Source organism: Bactrocera dorsalis, chromosome 3 (genome assembly GCF_023373825.1).
Source record: "Bactrocera dorsalis isolate Fly_Bdor chromosome 3, ASM2337382v1, whole genome shotgun sequence".
In the NCBI taxonomy this organism is placed as follows: Eukaryota; Metazoa; Arthropoda; class Insecta; order Diptera; family Tephritidae; genus Bactrocera; species Bactrocera dorsalis.
The window spans coordinates 50,426,777-50,449,130 of record NC_064305.1 but is presented as its reverse complement, the minus strand read 5'-3'; the positions used below and the strand labels follow the sequence as shown (position 1 = coordinate 50,449,130).

Sequence of the window (22,354 nt, the reverse complement as noted above, 5' to 3'; positions counted from 1 at the left end):
TGTTTGGTCATAAGGTGCATACTTCAAGGGCATTATTCGTGAAAGCTTCATGCCGTTATATTAACGGGTACTTTATTTGTATACTGGAATGTGAACGAATTATTCGAAATTTAAAATTGAGTTATATGGGAAGTAGGCGAGGTTGTACTCCGATTTCCGCCATTTTCGAAATGTGTATTAGAAATATTAAAGGAATTTTCGTACCGAATTTAGTTGAAATAGTTCGAGCAGTGGGAGGTCCCACACCCATCGTATAATTTTAGCACTGGCTCCTATAAAGGGCTCTTTTTCCATCCCGATTGTAAAATTTTAAACCGTAACTTCCTCTTGGTTGCTTTGTTTACCTTAATTTAGTGCTTAGGTATGGCACTTTATACGTTTTCGATTAATGGCGTTTTGTGAGTGTGGCAGTGGCCCATGCCTTAGAACATGTGTACCAAGTTTTCAGCATGTACGGCCGGTCATATAACCCTATATTCATCTCTATTAGTCAAACTGATAGATGAGGTAGTTCAAAGTCAGACAAGCAGTTCTTAAGGTATGAAATTTAAAACTAAAAGTGAAGCTATTCCAAATTTCTTTTCGAATCTTTATGCATGTCAACCACTTTTATTGAATTAAGTTTTAACGTTTCGAACATTATTACTCGATATTCAGACGAAATGCAATGCCACCATCAAGTTCGGTTAACATAGATTAATATTTTAAGAGATATGAGCACTTAACTCGTTAAGATTCGGTCCCACACGAACTATGCGAAATACATATCGCTCACTGTCACATTAAATTGAAAGACTTCTTTTTCACTTTTTGCAATGTACTTAATTAAAAAGAGATCTTGGTATTTTAAACTAGGTTCAGCCCGTTCAATAATATGCTGCTAAGAAGTCATGTCGCAGCAGCAAATTTATATATCGAAAACGATTTCGCCCTTGACATAGTACAGTTTGAGTATAGCAGCAGACATGAGGAAATATCAAATCATCACAAGTCGGTTCACTGAATTTATCATTTTAGTAATTTTTTAACCTTGCTTTATAAAGTTTGTTAACACTGTTAATAAATTCTATCATTCTTTTAGAAACATCACAGCTCTTTTTTCACATATTAGATAGATATTGTGAAGTTTTAATATTATTATATAATTGGCGGAGGCGTTTCAATGGTCTTTTCCATGGCAAAGTCACTTAGTGGCATGAAACAGTAGTCCAAAAGTTGCGCACAGTACAACATGATCAATTTTGTTTTTGTTCGTGATAATCATACCTAGTGTTATGTAATGGATTTCTACAATACTGAAAATTTGTCTACGATTATTGTCGCTTGAATCATCGCACTTGCCCAAAAATCGTTGATTTACGTTTGAAGAGAATAGATAATAAATGTCGTTATTTGAAGTAATTTTAATCGTTAACGTTTGAAAGAAAAAGTTACTGCGATTATCGATTGTTTTCTCGGCAGCAGTCCGTAGAAGTGCGAACCACCATTCGGACAGGTTGTATAAAAGCAAACTAAAAATTCGCCAATACTTCCAACTGATAGTTCACGATTTAGTTGTCAATACTCGTAAGTGCCAACGAAAGCACAAAGTACAAAGGCGGCAGAATGAGAATATTACATGAAGGGCGCAGATATAACACTTAAATCTATTTTTGCTTTTGTGACACAAAACTTTCTTCACTGACTGTTTGTTCTTCTTAACCGAAAAGATTATTTTTAAACAGCAGGATATTGCATGAGGTATCTCTGATTATTACAGTATGCTTACATATTTGCATACACGTACACATTCATGGTCAAGTAAATCATATGTTTATAATTATATTATGGGATTTGGTTATTCATGCTTCAATCTTGGCCTACTTCAATCACGGCCCAACTATTAGCTGAAATTATAACTCATAAAGTCACTTAAAGGTTGGCGAATATTTGGAATATTTCATTATAACTGTTATTAATTTAGTCAGAGAATTTTTTCTAAAGAGTTTGTTTATTGAAAATTTACTGAAAGAACTGTAGACAAAAAATTACAATGACTATCATTTTATTTATATTACATTTATTATTATAACACAAGTTATTACCAAATAAAAACTCTATTCATATATATATTTTGTTTTACTAATTTATTTATTATTTTGATTATTTTTTTAATATTGCGGTTCGAAATAATACACATTATAGTTAAGTCAAGTAAAAATCTGTTTTTACTATTCTCAAAGAGTCAAAAAACATATGTTTGAAGAGTGGAAATCTTTACAGTGCTTTCGGGAAAGATGATGTCTTAGAGATAATTTTAAAATATGTTATAATTGATCTATTTTTTTTTAACATCGTAGATTAATCGACAGATCTCCATTAGATATTGTGGAAAGGTATTAAGCCATTTCTATAAGTTCTGATTGAAAAGTTGGTTTCAAATTGATCTTAGCTAAACTTGAGAAAGTTTCCGAACAAATTTCGAATGACTAGTAGACACGTTTTTTCACTTTAATATAATAACATTTTAGGAATACCATTTACTATTATTTTTTAAAATCGAAAATGTATTTGGAGACGAAAACTAATAAATATCATTGATGCAACTAAACTCAAAAACTTTGTTCCAATTAGGTTTACTTAATATGAAGCATTCAAGGGAATTATTTAATGTCTGATATAAAAATCAACGACCAAATTATCTTGAGAATTTACAAGTTATGGGAAACCAATTTCAAAATTACAGGCAGGCAGGTATTATCAGGATATTATAGATTATCCTATTGTTATATATTAAATTTTCCATCTAATTTATGTAGCTCCTCCCTTATATGTTTTAAAAGGCGCCCATGTACATACTCTTAATGAATATGCATGTACTTTTTCACTTGGCTCACTAGATGGGAGACTATTGGGCATTTAGTGCGAATGAGGGGAATGAGATCGCTATGTTTTGTGAATTTCTTCGATTTTCGTATTTTTAAAAATAAACTTATTTAAATTTAGCGCTTCAATATAAGCAGGTGCCAATCGAAATGAAGTCAGTGAGCCATTAAAAACAATTTACAATTAATCAATTTAATTAATGGCTTACCATTTTGGCATGAGAGTACATATAAATGTATATATAAAATATGCAGCTTTTGAGTGCATTTCTAGCTAATTATGTAATTCAACTCCCACAATACTGCCTCATGTCCCACCATCATTACAATCATGTATACTTACTACATTTATCTACATATGTATGTAGATATGTACAAAAACATTTAAAGAAAACACATATTCCAAAAAAAATTTCATGAATATGATCAAAATCTGAAATTGGCCATGCAAAAGTCAAAGCGAAAAATAAAAATATAAAGTAACAAACACAATAATTCAACACATACAGAAATACATACATACTTATGTATGTCCCAAAGTAGGCGCAATGGGCTACACACCAAAACAATAGCATTTAAAGTTCAAAGCGGCCATTTTATTTCAGTGCGTTAGTAAGCTTTTAGACAATTTGCATGAAACTAAGCTAATTTAAAAAGAAAACTAATCTTAGAAAGGATAAGTCGCTTGTTTCCAACGCGTGTTTTGGTGTGTTTGTATGTATGTACTCGTATGTGTTAGCGCGTATAGGCAATCACGACAAAAATGAACAGCCAGAGATAATGTCTATTTACTTAGTAAATATATGTATGTGCTTACCGGAGCTGTAGGTGGAGCAACGCTTCCTCCATTAGCCACAGGGATTTCGCTAAACCCGTGGGCATTTAAAGCTGAGGAGATGGTGTTGGCACTTAACTTCGTGTTGCTGAAAAAGTAGATGATTCAAAAGAATTCGTTCAGTTAATTAAACAATACAATAAACAAATATCTATGTAACTATTAGCAAATGATTCAAAAATATTGTTTGCATTAATTGCATGGTCAAATGTGTTCTGCGACTTTTGTCGAAGAAATATGTGCGTTTAGCGATAATTATCTTCGAAGAAAACATGACTATTCTCGACCATAAAATTATCGAACGGTTTGTGAACAGACAGTAGGTATGCAATGTTTGGTGTGGAAGATATATGCATTAAACTTATTGGAGGGCGTGGTCAAGCCCATTTTTTTAAATTTTCACACCGCAGATGCCTCTGCTTAATATGATTCGTTGTGCCAAATTTAGGTACTTTATCTAAATTTCGAATCGAATAGACCAAGTCCAGTATGCAGTGAAGAAAATATAGTAATCGTAGCTGAAAGTGTACACGAAGACCGTGCAGAGTCGATTCGGCGCCGTTTGCAACAACTCAGACTGACGTATGGAACAATTTGGCGCATTTTCCCTGAATATCTTAAAAATGTACAAAATACACTGAAGCCGCTAGACCTTCCCAACCGACATTGCTTCGCGCTATGAGCTCTTGAAAAGTTCCAAGAAGATCCAATGTTTTCGAGCCACATTTTTTTCAGCGATTAGGCCCAGTTCTTGCTCAATAGGTGTATACAAACAAAGGAAGCAAAATTTCAGCATTTGGGACGAAGAGCAACCTGAAGAGATTCAAGAGGTGTCATATTTTTTCCAAAATTATTCCGTTAAAAACGTAACCGTCATCTCGCCATGATTTCCCTTATTTGATGTCTGAAATTGAAGCTCGTGATCATGGCGACATTTGGTTTCAACAAGACTTCTCAAACATTGTATCAAACAATGTATTTATTGAGAGAACACTTCGGTAAGCAGATAATTTCACCCTTTGGACCGGTAGATCAAGATCGTGTGATATAACACCGTTAGATTTTTTCTGTGTGGATATGTGTAGCCTAAAGTTTATGCGGACAATCCCGCTTCGAGCAAAACAACACGCATGTTACAAGTCGAAATGCTCGAACGAATCATCTAAAATTAGATTCAACGGATAAACGTATGGATGTAGCCGCGGCCAACATTTGAAAGAGATAATCTTCAAAAATTTAGTGCTATTCCCCATTAAATATTCAGTTTATGTGTTTTTTCTTTAAAAAATAGTAGGGAACCTCGAAATCCATCGTCCTTTATATACATAATCTGTAATTTATCTCGATTTGTTTTAGGTACAAATTGTTTTTACATATATGTATGTAACATTTTACACTACAGTAGAATCCGGATATAACGACCTTCAAGGGACCGGCGATATTATGTCGTACTAACCGGATGACGTATAAAACGGATATTTACATATGTATGTAATTTTGTATTATAAGTGCGAAAGTTTGATTTTCCTATTTAGGTAAATAAAACATGTTGTAGGAATCAGTTACATATGTTTATTTTAATTATTCTTATATGTACACAAATAAGTATGTAGTATATACCAAATTACAAATATAGGTACGTAATGTATTGTAATACTGTCACTAACGTAGGAATTCTGTTATTTGGGTTTGTTTTAGACACACTTTTGTTCGGTAGTAAGAACTTCGGAAAGCATTGTGAATTCGTGACATATTGTTTTCATATGGTCATCATCAAAGTTAGTCTGTACAAATACATTAAGCGTTTCCGCAGCCTTCAGAGCTTCAGATACACTCAAGGTTGGATAAAACTCTGGTTCGTCATCATCACCGTCGCTATCTTTGCTATTCGCGTCGTCGGCGATGATATTATCCACAATGTTTTCATCTGACGGCTCTTCACAAGTGGCGACAGCATCATCGACACGCGCGTATTGTTCAAAGTTCTCATTTGTTATGGGTAACTGATACTTATCAATAGCCTTCGCTCAAATGCTCAGCGGTACGTCGTCTTCTTCGTTAAAATCATCTGAAGTTATGGTACATTCTACATTGCTTCGGACAAAACCAGCATGTTTGTTATAGTTAAAAATTGTTCATTGCTTGAGTTGAGTCCAGACATCTTGAATCATTGGAATAGCGTCAAGAACAGTGATCTTCGGGCACTCAACACTACTGCATCCGCCATCTAGAAACTGGATCATTTTTAATATAAGGTTTTTACGAAAATGTGCTTTCAAAGCTCGAATGATCCCTTGATCCATGGGTTGCAACACTGATGTCGTGTTTGGAGGCAGAAAGACTCGCTAACAATCTTTCCACTGACGATGTTGAGCCTTACTTTAAAACGGTTTATCCAACTCATGGAACATATGAAATTTTGCATGTCTAACTGGCTAGCAAAAAAATGTGCTTTCTCTTGTAGCAGAGGTCCATTAAGAGGTATTCCCCGGTCGCGCTGCAGCTTAAACCACTGTAACAATGCCTTATCCAACTACTCATGAGTAGAAGTTCTTACACGTTTGCATTTCAAAACATTGGCATTAAATAACGGCTCGATCTTGTATTTTTTTTCTTCTTTATTGTTGATATTGTAGAATGAGATGAACTTGTCATAACAGATGACAAACACTAACTGTGATTTACGCGCGCCAATAAGGAGAATTGAATGGTGAAGCGCGCGGGGAAAGTGAGGGGGCCGAGGTATTGGTCATTGGTTACCTAAATTGAAACACAACACGGCGCGTCGTTTTAAACGGACGAATTATCGTAAAAAATGTCGCTATAAACGGTTTGTCGCTCAAACCGGAGTCTCACTAAACGGTTACATTTCTCAGTATCTAACTATTAAACCGAACTTGAGTAAATAATATCGACGATAAAAACGGTTAGTCGTTATAAGCGACGTCGTTATAAATGAATTCTATTGTATTTACATTTACATACATACTTAGAAGAAGAAATATTAAAAATAATTAATAAATAAAAAAAAAATTTGGTGAGATCACTTAATTCTCAGCTATGAAATTAACTCCAATGACCCATATCTATTTTGATACATTTGTGTAGAATACCCGATTAAAACAATACAAAAACTTAAAATGGATTTATTTTAAGATTAAGAAAATGAAATTTATGATTTAAATAAACCCAATTGGAGTATTGCTGAAGTTTGTGAACATTTTCTGAAAATTACAAGATGAGTGGTTTCATGAGGACCTTAAAATTAGGGTAGAAATGTGCGATGATCGATGATATCAACTCATATTAGTATAGTTAAAAGGACATTGAGTACACAATCACTTAATAAATGTAATTTTGCGTGTAATATTAAAAACACGTCAATATCGTTTACACCATATTAACCTACATTCATAACTGTAAATTATTTTTTACTTGGAGAACTACATAATAGCATTATTATGTTGGGCTATGGATTGGGAATAAACATAAGTTGAGCCAGTTCATAAATAACTATTTTACTTCTTCATACCGATTCTTTCGCTAAGTAACCCTATTTTTCGTAAGTACGTTAGTTTTCGATGTACATACATATGTACATAACTTTCAACGAAAAAATAAAAAAAGTATGTAAACACATATTCCAGAAAATGCTCAAGCAAATGTAATTAAATTTCATTTATATTCCAGTATACGGTGACTTTAGACTTAGTATCTTTAAATTAAATAATTTTATGTTCAACTTTGTCTTTTTTTATTAAAAAATCATTGTGTGGATCTATCGATATATACTTTAATAACGGCGAAATCTCAGCATCTAAACATTATGAATTATTAGCGGCCTATGACCGAAAAGGAAAAAATATCGATTTATTTTACATATGTACATACAGCCGTTTACAGCTAATTAGAAACGCTCGCTTTTTTGTAGGTGGCTGATGAGTATAATGATAAAAAATTTTCATATACCGTTATTTATATTCCTAAAAGTCTTGCATTGTTCGTGTTAATATATTTACTACTAAATTCACTTTGTTTTGTAGTTGTGAAGTTAAAGTTCTTTTAATCTTTTCCCAAATATAAATGCGTTACGATATAGAAGGTGAATTAAGTGCGACAGCTAATTAGAAACACTTTTTTAAAGTATTAGAATTCCTTCTGGTGCTAATTTTTATTAGCAATATTACTGATTTCTGGTAAGGATGTGTTACAAAGTTGTGGTTTAAAATATATTAAAATGTATTAATCAAGTTTTTTAACGAGAAAAAGCTGCCGCTGTACACCCACCCTTCGTAGCTACAGTTTTAACCTTCGTCGGTCTGGAAAGATGTACAAAGAAATTTCGAGTAAGGTCAAATACACAAAAAAAAAAAAATTGTTTGAATGTCCTTAAGCATATACAGCATTTTAAAACTATTTTCAATATTGCACGCAGAGAAAAAACTTGAAAAACTTCAACAGCAATATACCGCAGACCTACCTACGACTCCCGAGAAGACTCAAAAAAAAGAGTTCCACTGACATTCTACGTGAAATTCAAGACGAATACAATGTCCAAATATGCAAGAGAACAATTGCCGGCGTGTGGTCGAATCTGGACTTCACGGCAGGGCAGCACGCAGGAACCCACTTCTGACTAAAATAAAAAATCGTAGAAATGACGCGTAGACTTTTCAACTCTTATTGGTTTAAGACATTAAATCAACGGAAGTATGTCGTTTGGAACGATGTAGCAAAAATTAATCGTTTAGGTCCTGATGGTCGAAGGTATGTTCGCCATCCAATAATTCGAAAATTTGATACTCGCTATGTTCCACGCGTAGTTGCGTATGGTGGAGGATCAGTCATGGTGTGGGGATTTTTTATCTGGAATGATGTTGATCCACTTCATAAGAATAATGGAATTTTAAACAAGGAGAAATACGTCCACATCCTAAAAAATGTCAAGTTGCCATGGTCTGAGGAAAATTTGTATTTTATAAGGAAGATAACAATTCAAAGCATGCGTCTAAGTTGACACACAAGTTTTTTTTAGTGAAAATTCCATCAATGTTTTGGAAAGGAATCGTCCAGCCCAGACTTAAACCCTATAGAACATCTCAGGGTGATGTTAAAAGAGTCATATGCACCAAAAATATCCCAAATATAATTAGAAGGGCATGGAAAGCTACACCATTGGTAAAGTAAAAAAAAAACAACAAAACACTAACTGAAAGTTTTTGTAATATCATTAGTTTTTGTTGACAGAATCTTTTCGTTTCTAATTAGTTATCGCACTAAAATCGTTGATTTCACATGCTTTTGTTAAAATCTTCAAAACAAAAACAAATGTTAAACACAATTTTTACTATTAGAGTTTAAGTTTACCATAGCTTTCAATAAAATAAGTGAAAATGCAATAAATATACGTGATTTATTGTAAAATAACATCATTTACTTCAAAATAGGTGTCGTTTCTAATTAGCTGTCAACAGCTGTATGTATGTATATGCCGATCGAAAGTGAACCGCAAACATTTAGGTTTACAAATGAATTTTAAATACTTACGGCTTTATTGGTACAGGAACATAACCATCGGTGCCAGATGGTGGGTTCTGAAGCGCTGCGAGCTTTGCATGGATATCGCAATAGAGTTTGTTATTGTAGTTGTAATACCCCTGATTCTTTAAAGAAGTTCCACAGGTAGCACACTTAAAGCACTCGACGTGCAAATTCTTATCCTTGATGCGCACAAACACTCCCCTTCGTAAAAAGAACAAAAATCACATAAATCATTAGTTGAATTAGTTATTTGTCATTATTTAAGGTTAAATGTATAAATATCAGCAAAATCTCAACTGTTCGTAAGAAAATAAAAAAGAGTTTGAATGTAAAAAGTTTTACGACATAAATTTACTTAAGTTGTATATATACAAAATTCTATAGATTTCGACATATGTAAATGCATTTCATGATTGAATAAAAACTAGAATACCCAGATCACAAATGGTATGGTTGGCTTCTGTGGGAACAAAAGCTTGCAACTTTCTAAATAGTAACCAAAGTTTAAGCAGAACATGCATAAATAAATGATTTTGAGCAAAGTTTGTCCCGATGTTTGTAACATCCAGACCGAAACGTCGGAAACCCTATATAGTATATTTATAAATGATCAGCATGACGAGCTATGTTGATTTCGCCACGTCAGTCCCCGTGTATGTACGTCTGTCCCTCAGTCTTTTTCTCACCAAGAGCCTGCTTATTTGACATAACTGCCGATATCGGACGCCAAGCATTTAGTTGCTATACAAACTGCACGATCGCAATTAAGTGCTTATGTTGAAAGCTTTTCCATTTAACGAGATATCTTCACCAAATTTGGCATGGGTTATTGGTCAAGGCAACGATACAATCTCCGAATATATTATTCAGATCAAGTCACTATGGCAAATATCTGCCATACAAACTGCCCGATCAAAGGTCATGAATATTTTGTATTTCTAAAGGGTAGTTTTGAATTTGACCCTAAAATATGAGATTACTTCAATTCAAAATATTAGGTAAAGTTACTAATGATATAAATCTTACCCGGCAAATCAATCATCAAAATGTATCTAAAATTTGTTTTGACAAAACCTTTTGAAAATTACATCCACTCGACTATTGTATAAAATATTATGTTATACCAGAATGGCATGTTATGTTATTTAGAATTGCAAGAAGTTTCGACGAGATTTTTGAATGTGTGAGACGGGTTTGACTGCAGTAACTTAAATCTATATACCATAAATAAATATATTCATATACACTGCTTAGCTTAAACATTAAAATTTCATGGCTTATATGTATTAATTATTCATCTCCATCTGCGTCGATGCAGCGCTGCCAGCGCGATTTCCAAGTGTGATTTCAAAGAAACAAAAAAAGTCCGTGGAAGGAGATGTGAGCCGGGGCGTGCAACTTCGGCTGCGATGTCTTGTCAGACCTGATTTATCCTTCGTTTGAGTCTCTTGAGGACTTCCACGTAAAACTTGGCGTTGACGGTTTGACCAGGAGGAACAAATTCATGGTGAATGATGCCAAAAAAGACAATGAGTACGTTTTCACTTTGGATTTGCTCATTCTTCCGGTGTTCATCAGCGATCTCTTCCCGGCCCGAAACGCACCACTTCTTGCTAAGCCTGCTTGATCACGTCTCTGTCGCAGATTTACCGAGTTTCACACAGAATTTAATCGTGTACATCTGCTCTAATGAACGCTGCATTTTCGGTTTGGACCACTCACAGAAACACGTCGCGCGAAACTATTTATCCTGACTCTTCTGGAGACAACGGACCAGACGCTCGTTCGTTAGCTAGGAACGCCCTCTACCGAATCCAATCGGTGCGCGCATGCTCCGAAGTAGTAGAGATGTATAGTAAACACGTACTGGTAGGTCAGAATGAATTACACTTAAAAATGATGGCCATATCTAGTAATCTAAATATTAATGTTGCTGATTTATAAAAAAAAACATATTTGCAGCCTATAATGACAAGGCATTCTCAATTTTGGGAGATACAGGTACATACATATATGTATGTATCTACGAATGTAACTTAAGTTTACGCGATTATACACTCGAAGTACATCAAAGCGCTTACACAATGCCAACACCACATAATGCACATGCCGGATGACCACTGGCCGACAATGGACGCGGACCGTCGTCGTGCTGCAATGCAGCGGCGGCCGCTTCCATTTCCGCTTTATATTCCGGTCCTTGCAATGCCGGGCACACTGGCATGATGATGACGCGTGGATCGGCGGGTTCAGAAGATGAAGGCTTTGCTGGCTGTGCGAGGCTGGGCCGCTGTGCCGAGCTCGCATATAACTTATTTTCTTGCAAATTTGTACCAGTGGAGTCATCCTTTGGTTGCTCCTCTGGTATAAGCTGTTGATGTTTGTGAGATAATGGTGTACGACGCTCATTGCCTCCGATGGCGTGGCTTTGAGTCCAATAGAAATTTGCCGGAGCCGGTGGTTCTGTTTGAATTCATTCAAATATTGTTTATTAAAACTTAAAACACAACTTATTATATGATATAAGATGCAGTAAGTATATGTGTAGTCGTACAGGTGACTTTTCAATGAAATCCACTATGCTATTTCTTTCTTCCAGATTTTTATTCTTCTCTACCCATCTGTATCCTATTGAATATATCTAACTCACAAGCTATCCTGATAAACACCTCAATTACATAAATAAAGACACTCCTAAGCTAAATTAGAACACAAATTGGTTTTGAGTAAATGCATTTAAATACTATACATATACATATATACGATTTCATGCATATTATAATAAAAAACTTATTGTTAAATAGAGTATGCACAGAGTTGATGCAAAGTGTAATCGTAATCAAGGTTCGAAAGTGTTTACCAAGGCACAACTTAATATATAGATGCAGATATTACATATGTACATATGTATATACTTTAATTATATTATATAATTTAAATTTATTTCAATCAAAACTTGGAGCCAGTTATAAAAATATTTAAAAGTTTTTATTATATTTATTTTTTTTGCACAAACTAAATTTTTCGATGTCAGAAACTTGTAGCGATATTTATTGCTTCAATCGCTTTTATATAATATTAATATCAATATCAATATAAACATATGTATGTATGTATATCCCTTTTTAAATAAAATAGTACAAATTTACATACTTTTAAATATATAGAGCAAAGGTAGTGAAATAAATATGAATGAACTATAACTTACGTTATGAGGCGTTCACATTCGTGACAAATATTCTGGCCTGTGGGTAAACCACCAGTGCTTGGAGGTTTCGGCGAATTTACCGGAGCGCTTACGTGCCTGGTGGCAGATGGTTGCTGATAGTGTTGTTGTTGTGGTGGCTGATAATGTTGATGAGGCTGTACCTGTGGCTGGTATTGTTGTTGGTGTTGGTGTTGGTGTTCTTGGTGAAGCACTTTGTGTTTTGTTTATTTACGATATAAAATAGAGATTGATGATGAGGCGTTGGTTTGGTAGTTTGAAATCAGGCAAGTTTAAGTAAAAACATGAAACGAAGAACATAAATATAACACAAATAATACAGATGCGACGAATGACAAAAGTTCTAGTTAGTTACGTCCGGAAGATCAGCAAACACAAATAGATTTAAGTCCTTTCATCGATTTAGTGCAGAAGGAACAAGCATAATAAAGCTGTCTCACTATGCGAATATATTTCACGACACCTATGTACATCATCTAACATAAAATAAGGAATGCTCAATGTCATATTATCCAACCCTAAGTTGGACAATTGTATTTTTCGTCTGCTCATTATAAATAAGTAAAAAACTGTTTAGATAAAAACGATGTTTATATCAAAAGGATATGTATACAGAAAATATGCCATATATAAACATATGTATACCATATATAATACCGAAAATGAGGTATACTATTGTGATCAAATTGAAAGGTGAATTTTTAATTTATACTTCGCGTGTTTTACGAATCGGTAAAATTCTGTTTCTGTAAGTTTGTAGTACTGTTAGTTGAGATACGTGTCGTTTTAATTTTTTCGATATTTACTAAGTCTGACTTTATTGAAAAAAGAAGTGCGATAATGCACCATATCATACTGCGTTGCTTATTCGTGATCATTTCGCCACATGTTCAACTAATATCGTGCTGCAGCCACCGCATTCGCCTGATTTACCTTCGGGTAACTTCTAGCTATTCAATAAATTCACCCTTTGACTCAATTGAGGATATACAAGCTGAATCGAAGAAGGCTCTGATGACCATCATGACGGAGGATTTTTCCAAGTACTATGACGACTGGAAAATTCGTTGGCATAAGTGTATTGCAGCGGGAGGGGATTACTTTGAAGAAGATGAAATGGACAAAATTCACCTTTCAATTTGATCACAGTAGTATGCACATTTGAAATACCCGTTTTTAATAGGTTCGTACCTCTTTAAGCTAATGTTCATGGTGCAGTAGGGTTTCAAGGTCGAACGAATGAGTTTTTAAAAATGCAAATGTTTGTGATTCTGCTAAACAGTTTAGTTACGGTACTAGCCTTTCAATTATTAAATTTGTTTCAAGTAACTCCTATTCACACCAAAATTAATCCTCTACATATTACTTTTATATTTGTATTTAATCCTGTAAGCTATCAGCTAAAAATATATTTTCACCGTTGTTCAAAATGTGTAGAATGTGAGCTAAAGCGATATAATGAGCGAGCGAGTGGTTACCTGGAGTCGAAGCGCCAGTTTCTTCTTCGCGCAAGAACTTCAGTACTTCCGACTTGTCTGGTTGGTACTCTTTTTCATTTTTTTTAAAGTTGACACTGAAAAATTTAGTAGAATACAATATTAATATTAACTCAAGAAGATATATGGAACTTTTTTATTTGGCTGTGTATATTCACAAAATTTGTCTTGGATTATTATTCAAAGCATCGCTACAAGCTTCAAAGAAACTATTCAGATCAGTCTACTATAGCTTATAGCTTCAAAATTTTGATTTGCTGATTATAAAAAGTTAGCATTGTTTGATGGGTTCACTGTTCGAATTCTTACTGCTTTTAATTTAGTTACATCTTCGATGCACAACTGCTATCACAAGAGATTCTTGCAAACACCATGAAAACAAACGAGCTTAAATGTGTAATTTTCAGAAAATACTCGAATATACTTACCCAAGGACACCGCCTGCCAGGACCTCAGCTTGAGCTGAAAGAGTTTCGGCAATAGATTCATCGCTATAAATGCCCACTGGCGTGTTGTATTGTTTATTGACGATACTCTTGACATTACCATCTCCGCCATTGGCCTGAATGTGAATTAAAGAAGAAATGTAGTTCAACTCCATAGAGATTTTCGTTGTGAAAGTGATAATGAAACACGATATGATAATAACAGTAATAAAAAAAAAACAAAAAAAACGGTTCAATACAGACGAGCAAGGTGCTTTTGTGTACAAGTGAGAAAAAGTTTTACTTAGTTTGCAAAGAATCGGATATTCGTGAAAGAACTCTCCAGAGGTCAGGAACATACTGTAATTCAATTTAGTCTAGGAACACACGCGTCCCCGCAGGGATTCCAGAACATAATAAGGATGCTTTTTCGAGCATCTTTATGTATATGTTTCTCTTCTTATAACCCGTTAGGACCGCGATAGGGTGAGAAACTAGCGAGTTCACTCGCTACTGATACCTTTATCTTTTTTTAGGTGTGTGTATACGTTTACATTATCTGTATTGTTTTTATACTCTCCCAACAAAGTTACTAGGGAGAGGGAGAGTATTATAGTTTTGTTCACATAACGGTTGTTTGTAAAATCCGGATGTCTGTCTGTCCGTCCGTCCGTGCAAGCTGTAACTTGAGTAAAAATTGAAATATCATGATGAAACTTCTTCGAATTTCTTGGCTCCATAAGAAGGTTAAGTTCGAAGATGGGCAAAATCGGCGCACTGCCACGCCCACAAAATGGCGAAAACCGAAAACCTATAAAGTGTCATAACTAAGCCATAAATAAAGATATTAAAGTGAAATTTAGCACAAAGGATCGCATTAGGGAGGGGCATATTTGAACGTAATTTTTTTGGAAAAGTGGGCGTGGCCCCGCCCCCTACTAAGTTTTTTGTACATATCTCGGAAACTACTATAGCTATGTCAACCAAACTCTATAGAGTCGTTTCCTTCAGGCATTCCCATATACAGTTCAAAAATGAAAGAAATCGGATAGTAACCACGCCCACCTCCCATACAAAGGTTATGTTGAAAATCACTAAAAGTGCGTTAACCGACTAGCAAAAAAAGTCAGAAACACTAAATTTTATGGAAGAAATGGCAGAAGGAAGCTGCACCCATGGGCGTGGCGTCGCCCACTTAAGGACCGAAAACCATAGCTCAGGAACTACTAATCTAACTAATTTTACAGCAAAATAAAAAAATATGTAAATGACGTATAATGAAATCTCGATTATCACTTTATCATGCGAGAGTATAAAATGTTCGATGACACCCGAACTTAGCCCTTCCTTACTTGTTTTAGTATGTATTTCTATTCGTTCTGTGCCAATTTGCCTTGCATACATTCTTTCGGTTTTGTTTAATTTTATAAATTTTTGAAATTTTAAGTACTATGTAAGAATATTTAAGAAATTTCACTTGAATAACCCTTGAATATATTGACACTTTCGTAGAGCACATTAATTCGGAGGTCAAATGCACATTTCATTATTCTAAAAGTAGGTATGTATGTATGTATATGTATGAAAACACATCATACAAATCCCATATTAGTAGCAATGTTGATTATACACGCGATTAACATTGAACGAAATATTACTTTATCATATGCCAGAGGTAAAGGCCATATTAGTGATGACAAGTACATATACATATTATGATTTACGGCATATTTATGTATGTATAGACACCGGATTACTTACAAATGGTCGAGCAGCGTTGTTATAACCACAGCCAATGTGTTGCGATTCCTGTTGTTTGTGAGCTAGAGAAGTTTTCGTCACTGTTTGCAAATATGGAGAATTCTGCTGGGGTTGTGGGATATTGCCGGTGGGTGTTACATGTGGGCGCCAAGTAGAGCCTCCTCTGGTGAAAAGAATTCAAATTTAATATTAACTTTCCATTATGTATACCTTTGTCCAATTCGTTCGTACCTTTGCACGGTCAAAACAAAATTGTTTCCAGAACGTACAACTACATCCTGTGCATCCTTATGCCGCAAATTGAAAACATCAACATCGTTAATCTTTAGAACAGCATCTCCTGGGATGAGTCCAGCCTTTTCCGCTAAACTGCCGCCATTTACCTAAAAGGCATTGTTATAAGTGTTTGAATGTACAAGAATTGAATGAGTAATCAAAAATTAAATAAACGAATTAAAACTTCTAGGTATCCGCTCTTTATTAGCGCTTCCTTTATTCGCGTTTTCACTATTCGCTGATTAAAAAAATGAGACCCAATTTCTAGATTCGCGACTAAATATTTTTTTATTCGCGGATCTAATAAGTAATAATAAAATTATTCCAATAGGTATTCAACCCAATATTCTTGTCAAATGGACTAATAAAAAAGTAAAATAGATCTTATTACAAGTTAGCCTAAAGTAATGTTGTTAAATGATATCGCCGAGGACTTTGACACAAGCCGCCTTCGCCGCGATCGGTTGAATGAAAGCAACCTTATACCTCAATAAATAAAGTACATATGTATATTTTTAAATGTTGTTGTTCCGTTTATAGTAAAAGCCGCTTTGCGTGTTTTATTGTTTTGTCTTTCACATTAGTTACAAAAATTGTGATCGAGTAACACGTCTCTACTGCACTCTTCCTAGTTCATAATGTCAACTAAAAAAATGAGAAACGAGTTTCGACACGAAAAAAAACTGTGTTACCGCTTAAAGTGAAAATAGAAATGCTTGATCTTTTACGCCTTGGAGAGTCATTTGCATCCATATCACGCTCATTCAATGTGAACGAATCAACTGAACGATCGATAAAAAAATCCGAAGATAAAATAAGTTCGTCTGTAGCTTCAACTTCACTGTCAGCTAAAATTGTTCGTGATCCAGCAATAGAAAAAATGGAAGTGGCGTTGTCATTATGGTTCGAAGACCGCAACCAAAAAAGGGTGCCCCTGGGTGGTCCGATGGTCCGGGAGAAGGCAAAGCTTTACGCTCATTTTAAAGAACCTGATGGTAGTTTTCGTGGTGAATGTACAGATGGAGGATTTTAAGCATCAGAAGGTTGGTTCATTAAATTTAAGGTTGCATCACATCAAAATCGTTGGAGAAGCAGCTTCTGCAGACACTGCTACAGCCGGACGATATCCAGAAGAATTTGCAAACCTAGTAGCTGATGGAGGATACAAACCTGAGCAAGTATTTAATGCAGACGAAACTGCACTGTTTTGGAAGAGAATGCCAAACAAAACATACATTTCTAAAAGCGAAAAGTCTGCTCCTGGATTTAAGGCAGCAAAGGATATACATAGTTACACTGCTGCTATGTTCTAATGCATCTGAAGAGTGTGTCATTAAGCCACTGATGCTTTACAGATCGTTTAACCCTCAGGCTTTAAAAAATCAAAACAAAGACAACCTGCCAGTGTTTTGGCGTGCTAATAAGAAAGCTTGGGTTACAAGCGCTTTTTTTTGTGACTGACTGGTTCCGGAATTCTTTTGTTTCTGAAGTTGAAACTTACTTTAAAAAATAGAATTTAGACTTTAAAGCGCTCCTAGTTTTGGACAATGCGCCAGGTCATCCTCGCGAACTTGAAACTATGCATCCAAATATTAAAGTGACATTTTTACCTCCCAACACGACGGCTTTGCTTCAACCTATGGACCAAGGAATAATCCAGGATATTGGATAATATGGAATCTAATCCTGATATGACTGTTATGGAATGCTGGAAGAAATTTGACATAGCAAAATGCATCGTAAACATAAAAGAATCAATGAAAGAACTGAAGCCACACACATTGAAGTCATGCTGGAAAAAACTGTGGCCTGCTCTGACTGCAGAAAATGACGAAGAATCTGTGCAAGTTCAAATTTTGATAGCCGAAATCGCGAATAGAATAGGACAAGATGGGTTCGAACAGATGGAATCAAGTGATATTCAGGAATTGCTTGAATAGCAAGATGAAGATTTGACTGAAACCGACTTGGAGAAATGTTAAATTCACAACCTATTGAAGAAGAGGCATCAACAAGCATTGGAAACATGACATTAAATTTGAAAAATCTTAGTGAAGGTTTAAGAATGGCAAATGAGCTCTGCGATTTCTTTATGAACATTGATCCGTCTATGGAACGAAGTCTAATTTTTAAGAGACAAATTGCTAATGCAACTGCTGTGTATCAGTCTGAATTGAAGGAGCTTTTGAAAACTGCTAAGCAAGAAAAAATTACAAAATTCTTCAAACCATTGCCTAAGCTTTAAGATAATTGATTAAAATGTTCAAAAACTTCAATTAAATCATTTCTTTTATATACCTATTTGTTTTTTTTGTCACCTAGGAACATATCCCCTATAATCCCATATAAATTACCATCCCGTATTCACGGTTTCTGTATTCGCGGCATATTTATGGAACATATACCCCGCGAATAAAGAGCTTTTACTGATTGATAGTTTAATTTCTATCTTTTTGTGTACATACATATGTATTCATATTAATACATATATATATTTTTTTACGAGTTGAACGGCGAATATAAAGGACAGGATGTATAATTTCATTCGCAAACAAATTTTGTTAAAAAAAGGGTGGCAATGCTGATTTATGAACAAAAAAGCTTTTCTCCTAAGATACTGCGAACCTCAAAAAGTGGCAAAATGTGCTTTAATCAGACGAAAGCAAAATAAATTTTGTTGAAAATGATAATAAATAGATTTAAAAATTGTTTAATATTAAGGAATATAAAGACAAGCGCCTTAACGTCCAAATGCTTGAAGATGTTATGCCATTTTTTCGGAGTAGGAAATGTTTTCAAAATGAGTATAGCAGCAAGGCAATCTCTCCAAATACACCTGCGGTTTGGCTAAAGAATGTCTTTCGGTCAATGTAGTTCATGTTATGAATTGATCTGCGTACTCACCAGACGACAGAAAATTTGTGAAAAGTGGTCAAGGAATAAGAAACAAGAAATCAGAAACAGTAAAAAACATTGTTTGCGATTCGGCAAAAGAGAGGCCAAACGCTGCAGCGAAATCTAAATGACTGTCTCTTTTATGAGACTGTTTTGACAATAACTCTTCATACATACAGAATTTCCAAAAAGTGTTGTTTCTTGAAATTTTTTAATCACTTTAATCGGTCACTTGTCAGTTAGTGTTGCCAGGACACTAACACATTGATACAGGAACAAGTCTCTGAGTTTGAGATTTTAAATATAGACAATTTTTTGTGATTTGAGACTATTTTGAATAATTGATTTTTTTTTACTTTTAAGTATTTGAGTTGCTTAGAAAATATCGTAGAAAATTGGAAGTAAAGTTATTGCGTTTTAAGTGTCAGTATGTTTGTGTTATCGGTGCGAAAATGAGCTTCGAACAAGTCAGCCAACATTAAATTTTGTTTTAAAATTGGTAAAACTTTTACGGAAACGTTTCAATTGATGAAATAAGTTTACGGCGATGATTGCCTATCCCATAGCAGAGTGCACAAGTGGTTTCAACATTTTCAAAGTGGTCGTGAGGACAAAAATGACGATCAACGAAATCATGATTGAAATTCATAGAACTGAAATTGAACATCTTCAAAACATCGATTTATCGCATTTTGAACGAACGGGCTTACGAAAGGTATGTACATATACGGTTTGTTCCGCACAAATTGACTGACGACCAAAAATTGCTCATTCGATCGACGCTTGTAACCGATTATTTGACCAAAAATCACATTTTAACTATTAACCATTTCCCGTATTCACCTGATATGGCATCGTGCGGCTTCTTCCTTTTCGGAAAAATGCATTCTCCCATGAAAGGAAAGCGTTATGCAGACGTATAGGCCGTTCAAAAGGCTTACACCGGTATACTGGCGGCCATACCGGCCAACGAGCTAAAACACTCGTTCGACGTGCTTTTGGGACCGTGCAAAAAGCTGTATTGAAGCAGAAGGAGACTATTTTGAATAAAATAAATTGATTTTGCCGAAAAAACCATTTGTTTTTTTTAAGTTCTGTTTACTTTGGAACGCACCTTGTAAGTGACCAGGATGATAAGACGAGTCAAAATCCGAGTGACTGTCTGTCTGGGCAACCGATAACTTGAGTAAATATTAAGATATCTTCATGAAGTCTGGTACACGTGTTCCTTGACAAAAAAGTATGGATGAGTTCAGGGACGGATGCAATCTTAACTCCACACCGGCTAAGTACATAATTAAGATATAAAACTATAATTCTGCACAACGAATTGCAATAACTAGATGCATCTGTGCATAAAAGTTTTAATAAGTGAGCATGGCCCCGCCCCTAATAGGTGTAAATAGTACCAAAAGTGCGATAAATCAATAACTAAATGCGTCAGAGGCATTAAATTTTACATTCAGGACGCCAAATTGTCCAAGTGGGCCAGATACCGAATATGTACATTTGTACATATTTCAACCTGTCAGAGATATACTATAAGTATATTTAATCGTTGGAAGTTGTGAGAGTATGAAATGCTCGGTTACACCCGAACTTAGCCCTTAGTCCATTCTTGTTACACTAATTTTTGTCACCGTTATGTTATTGAAATTTCTATACTAATTTTATAAAAAAGTATCTTATAACAAGTAAGGAAGAGATAAGTTCGGGTATAAACGAACATCTTTTTATTAGGGAAATATTGACCAGATTTAATTCATTTTTGACACACAGTGATATGAAAATAATTCTCTCTAAATTTTAATTATATATAGTATATTCGGTTCTTAGGGGCTTGAACAGATTTAATTGAATTTCGACAATTTTTGGTCATGAGGAGGCATACTTCAAAGGCACTATTCGTTAAAAGTTTTATCTCGTTATACTAATCTTCTTAATTTGTATCATGAAAAGAAAGAATCAAATGGAATTAAAATTTTTTTTATATGGGAATTAGGAGTGGTCCGATTTCGATAATTTTCGCACTGTAACATTGGAATATCTGAAGAACGTTATGTACCGAATTTGGTTTTAGCCAGTCAAGCAAGTTCCGAGATATGTGATTTCACGTAAAGGAGTTTGATATCCCCCTCATTGTCCTTTTTAAGCCCTCTCATACCATCTGTGGGATATTATAGTTTAGTATTTGGGTATTATTTTGTCGTGCTTTTAATAATATTTAACTGTACCGTTATATGGGAAGTGGGCAGAGTTATCACCCATTTTCATCGATTATTACTTTGTCGACAGGATTTCTTATAATATTTTCTCTAGGACATAATTTAGTACTTAGTTTGAAATTATTCAAATATACTCAAGAACATATTTCCATGAAATTTCACATATTAGCCGACATTTTGGGTATAAAGTTCACAGTTATTAGAAAGACACGTCCTTCCAATTTCGTTTGGATAAATCATATATTTTGACTTACATATGTATATTCAGTTGTATGCCGTACAAAATCAGTTGGAGGGTCAAAAATCTTTACTTGAGGTATAAGGTGTAAGGGGGAGTTTTGAAACGAGTTTCCGGCTTTTTGGCACACGGTCATTTCATAATCAAAAAAAGAATATGAATAAGTTTTGAAACAATCATCATTGAAAAGTATCTACTCATACTTCGTTTTACAAGTACACAGGTTAACCAAAACAAGAGGAAACGTGAACTTCAGCTGCATCATGGATTTAGTACACTTCACAGTTCAGTTCCATTTTTTGCAACTACATTTTCAGTCAATAAAAATGCAACTTGTATATATGTACATATGTAAGTAACTGTAAATTTAAAAAAAAATTCTACCAGATCTAGTATGCACAGCGAAATTAATTATTTTATTATTAAATTATTATTTTTTTATTAAATTGGGTTGAACACTGTTCAGTTGTTGTAGTTGGTTGTGTATTTGAACAGTTGTCCAAAATGATAAATAATCAAAAGAAATAAAATAATGACCAAAAAATTCGCAAATTGGCTTAAAATGAAGATAG

General features: G+C 34.5%; 1 protein-coding gene across 16 annotated transcripts in view; it reads right to left on the bottom strand.

Annotated features, from left to right (window-relative positions):
- Positions 1-22,354, bottom strand: part of LOC105233077 (PDZ and LIM domain protein Zasp) — a 56,257-nt gene that overhangs the window by 14,113 nt on the left and 19,790 nt on the right. For 15 of the 16 annotated variants that reach the window (XM_049452842.1, XM_049452840.1, XM_049452851.1 and 12 more), the window contains 7 exons: positions 16,380-16,531; positions 16,149-16,311; positions 14,391-14,524; positions 13,945-14,039; positions 11,322-11,703; positions 9,247-9,441; positions 3,682-3,787 (listed from right to left, as the gene is read on the bottom strand). In XM_049452842.1, coding sequence (XP_049308799.1) covers positions 3,682-3,787; positions 9,247-9,441; positions 11,322-11,703; positions 13,945-14,039; positions 14,391-14,524; positions 16,149-16,311; positions 16,380-16,531 — 1,227 coding nt within the window. Of the gene's footprint in view, positions 1-3,681; positions 3,788-9,246; positions 9,442-11,321; positions 11,704-12,448; positions 12,660-13,944; positions 14,040-14,390; positions 14,525-16,148; positions 16,312-16,379; positions 16,532-22,354 lie in introns of all 16 variants that reach the window. The other variant, XM_049452854.1, reaches the window with a different exon arrangement.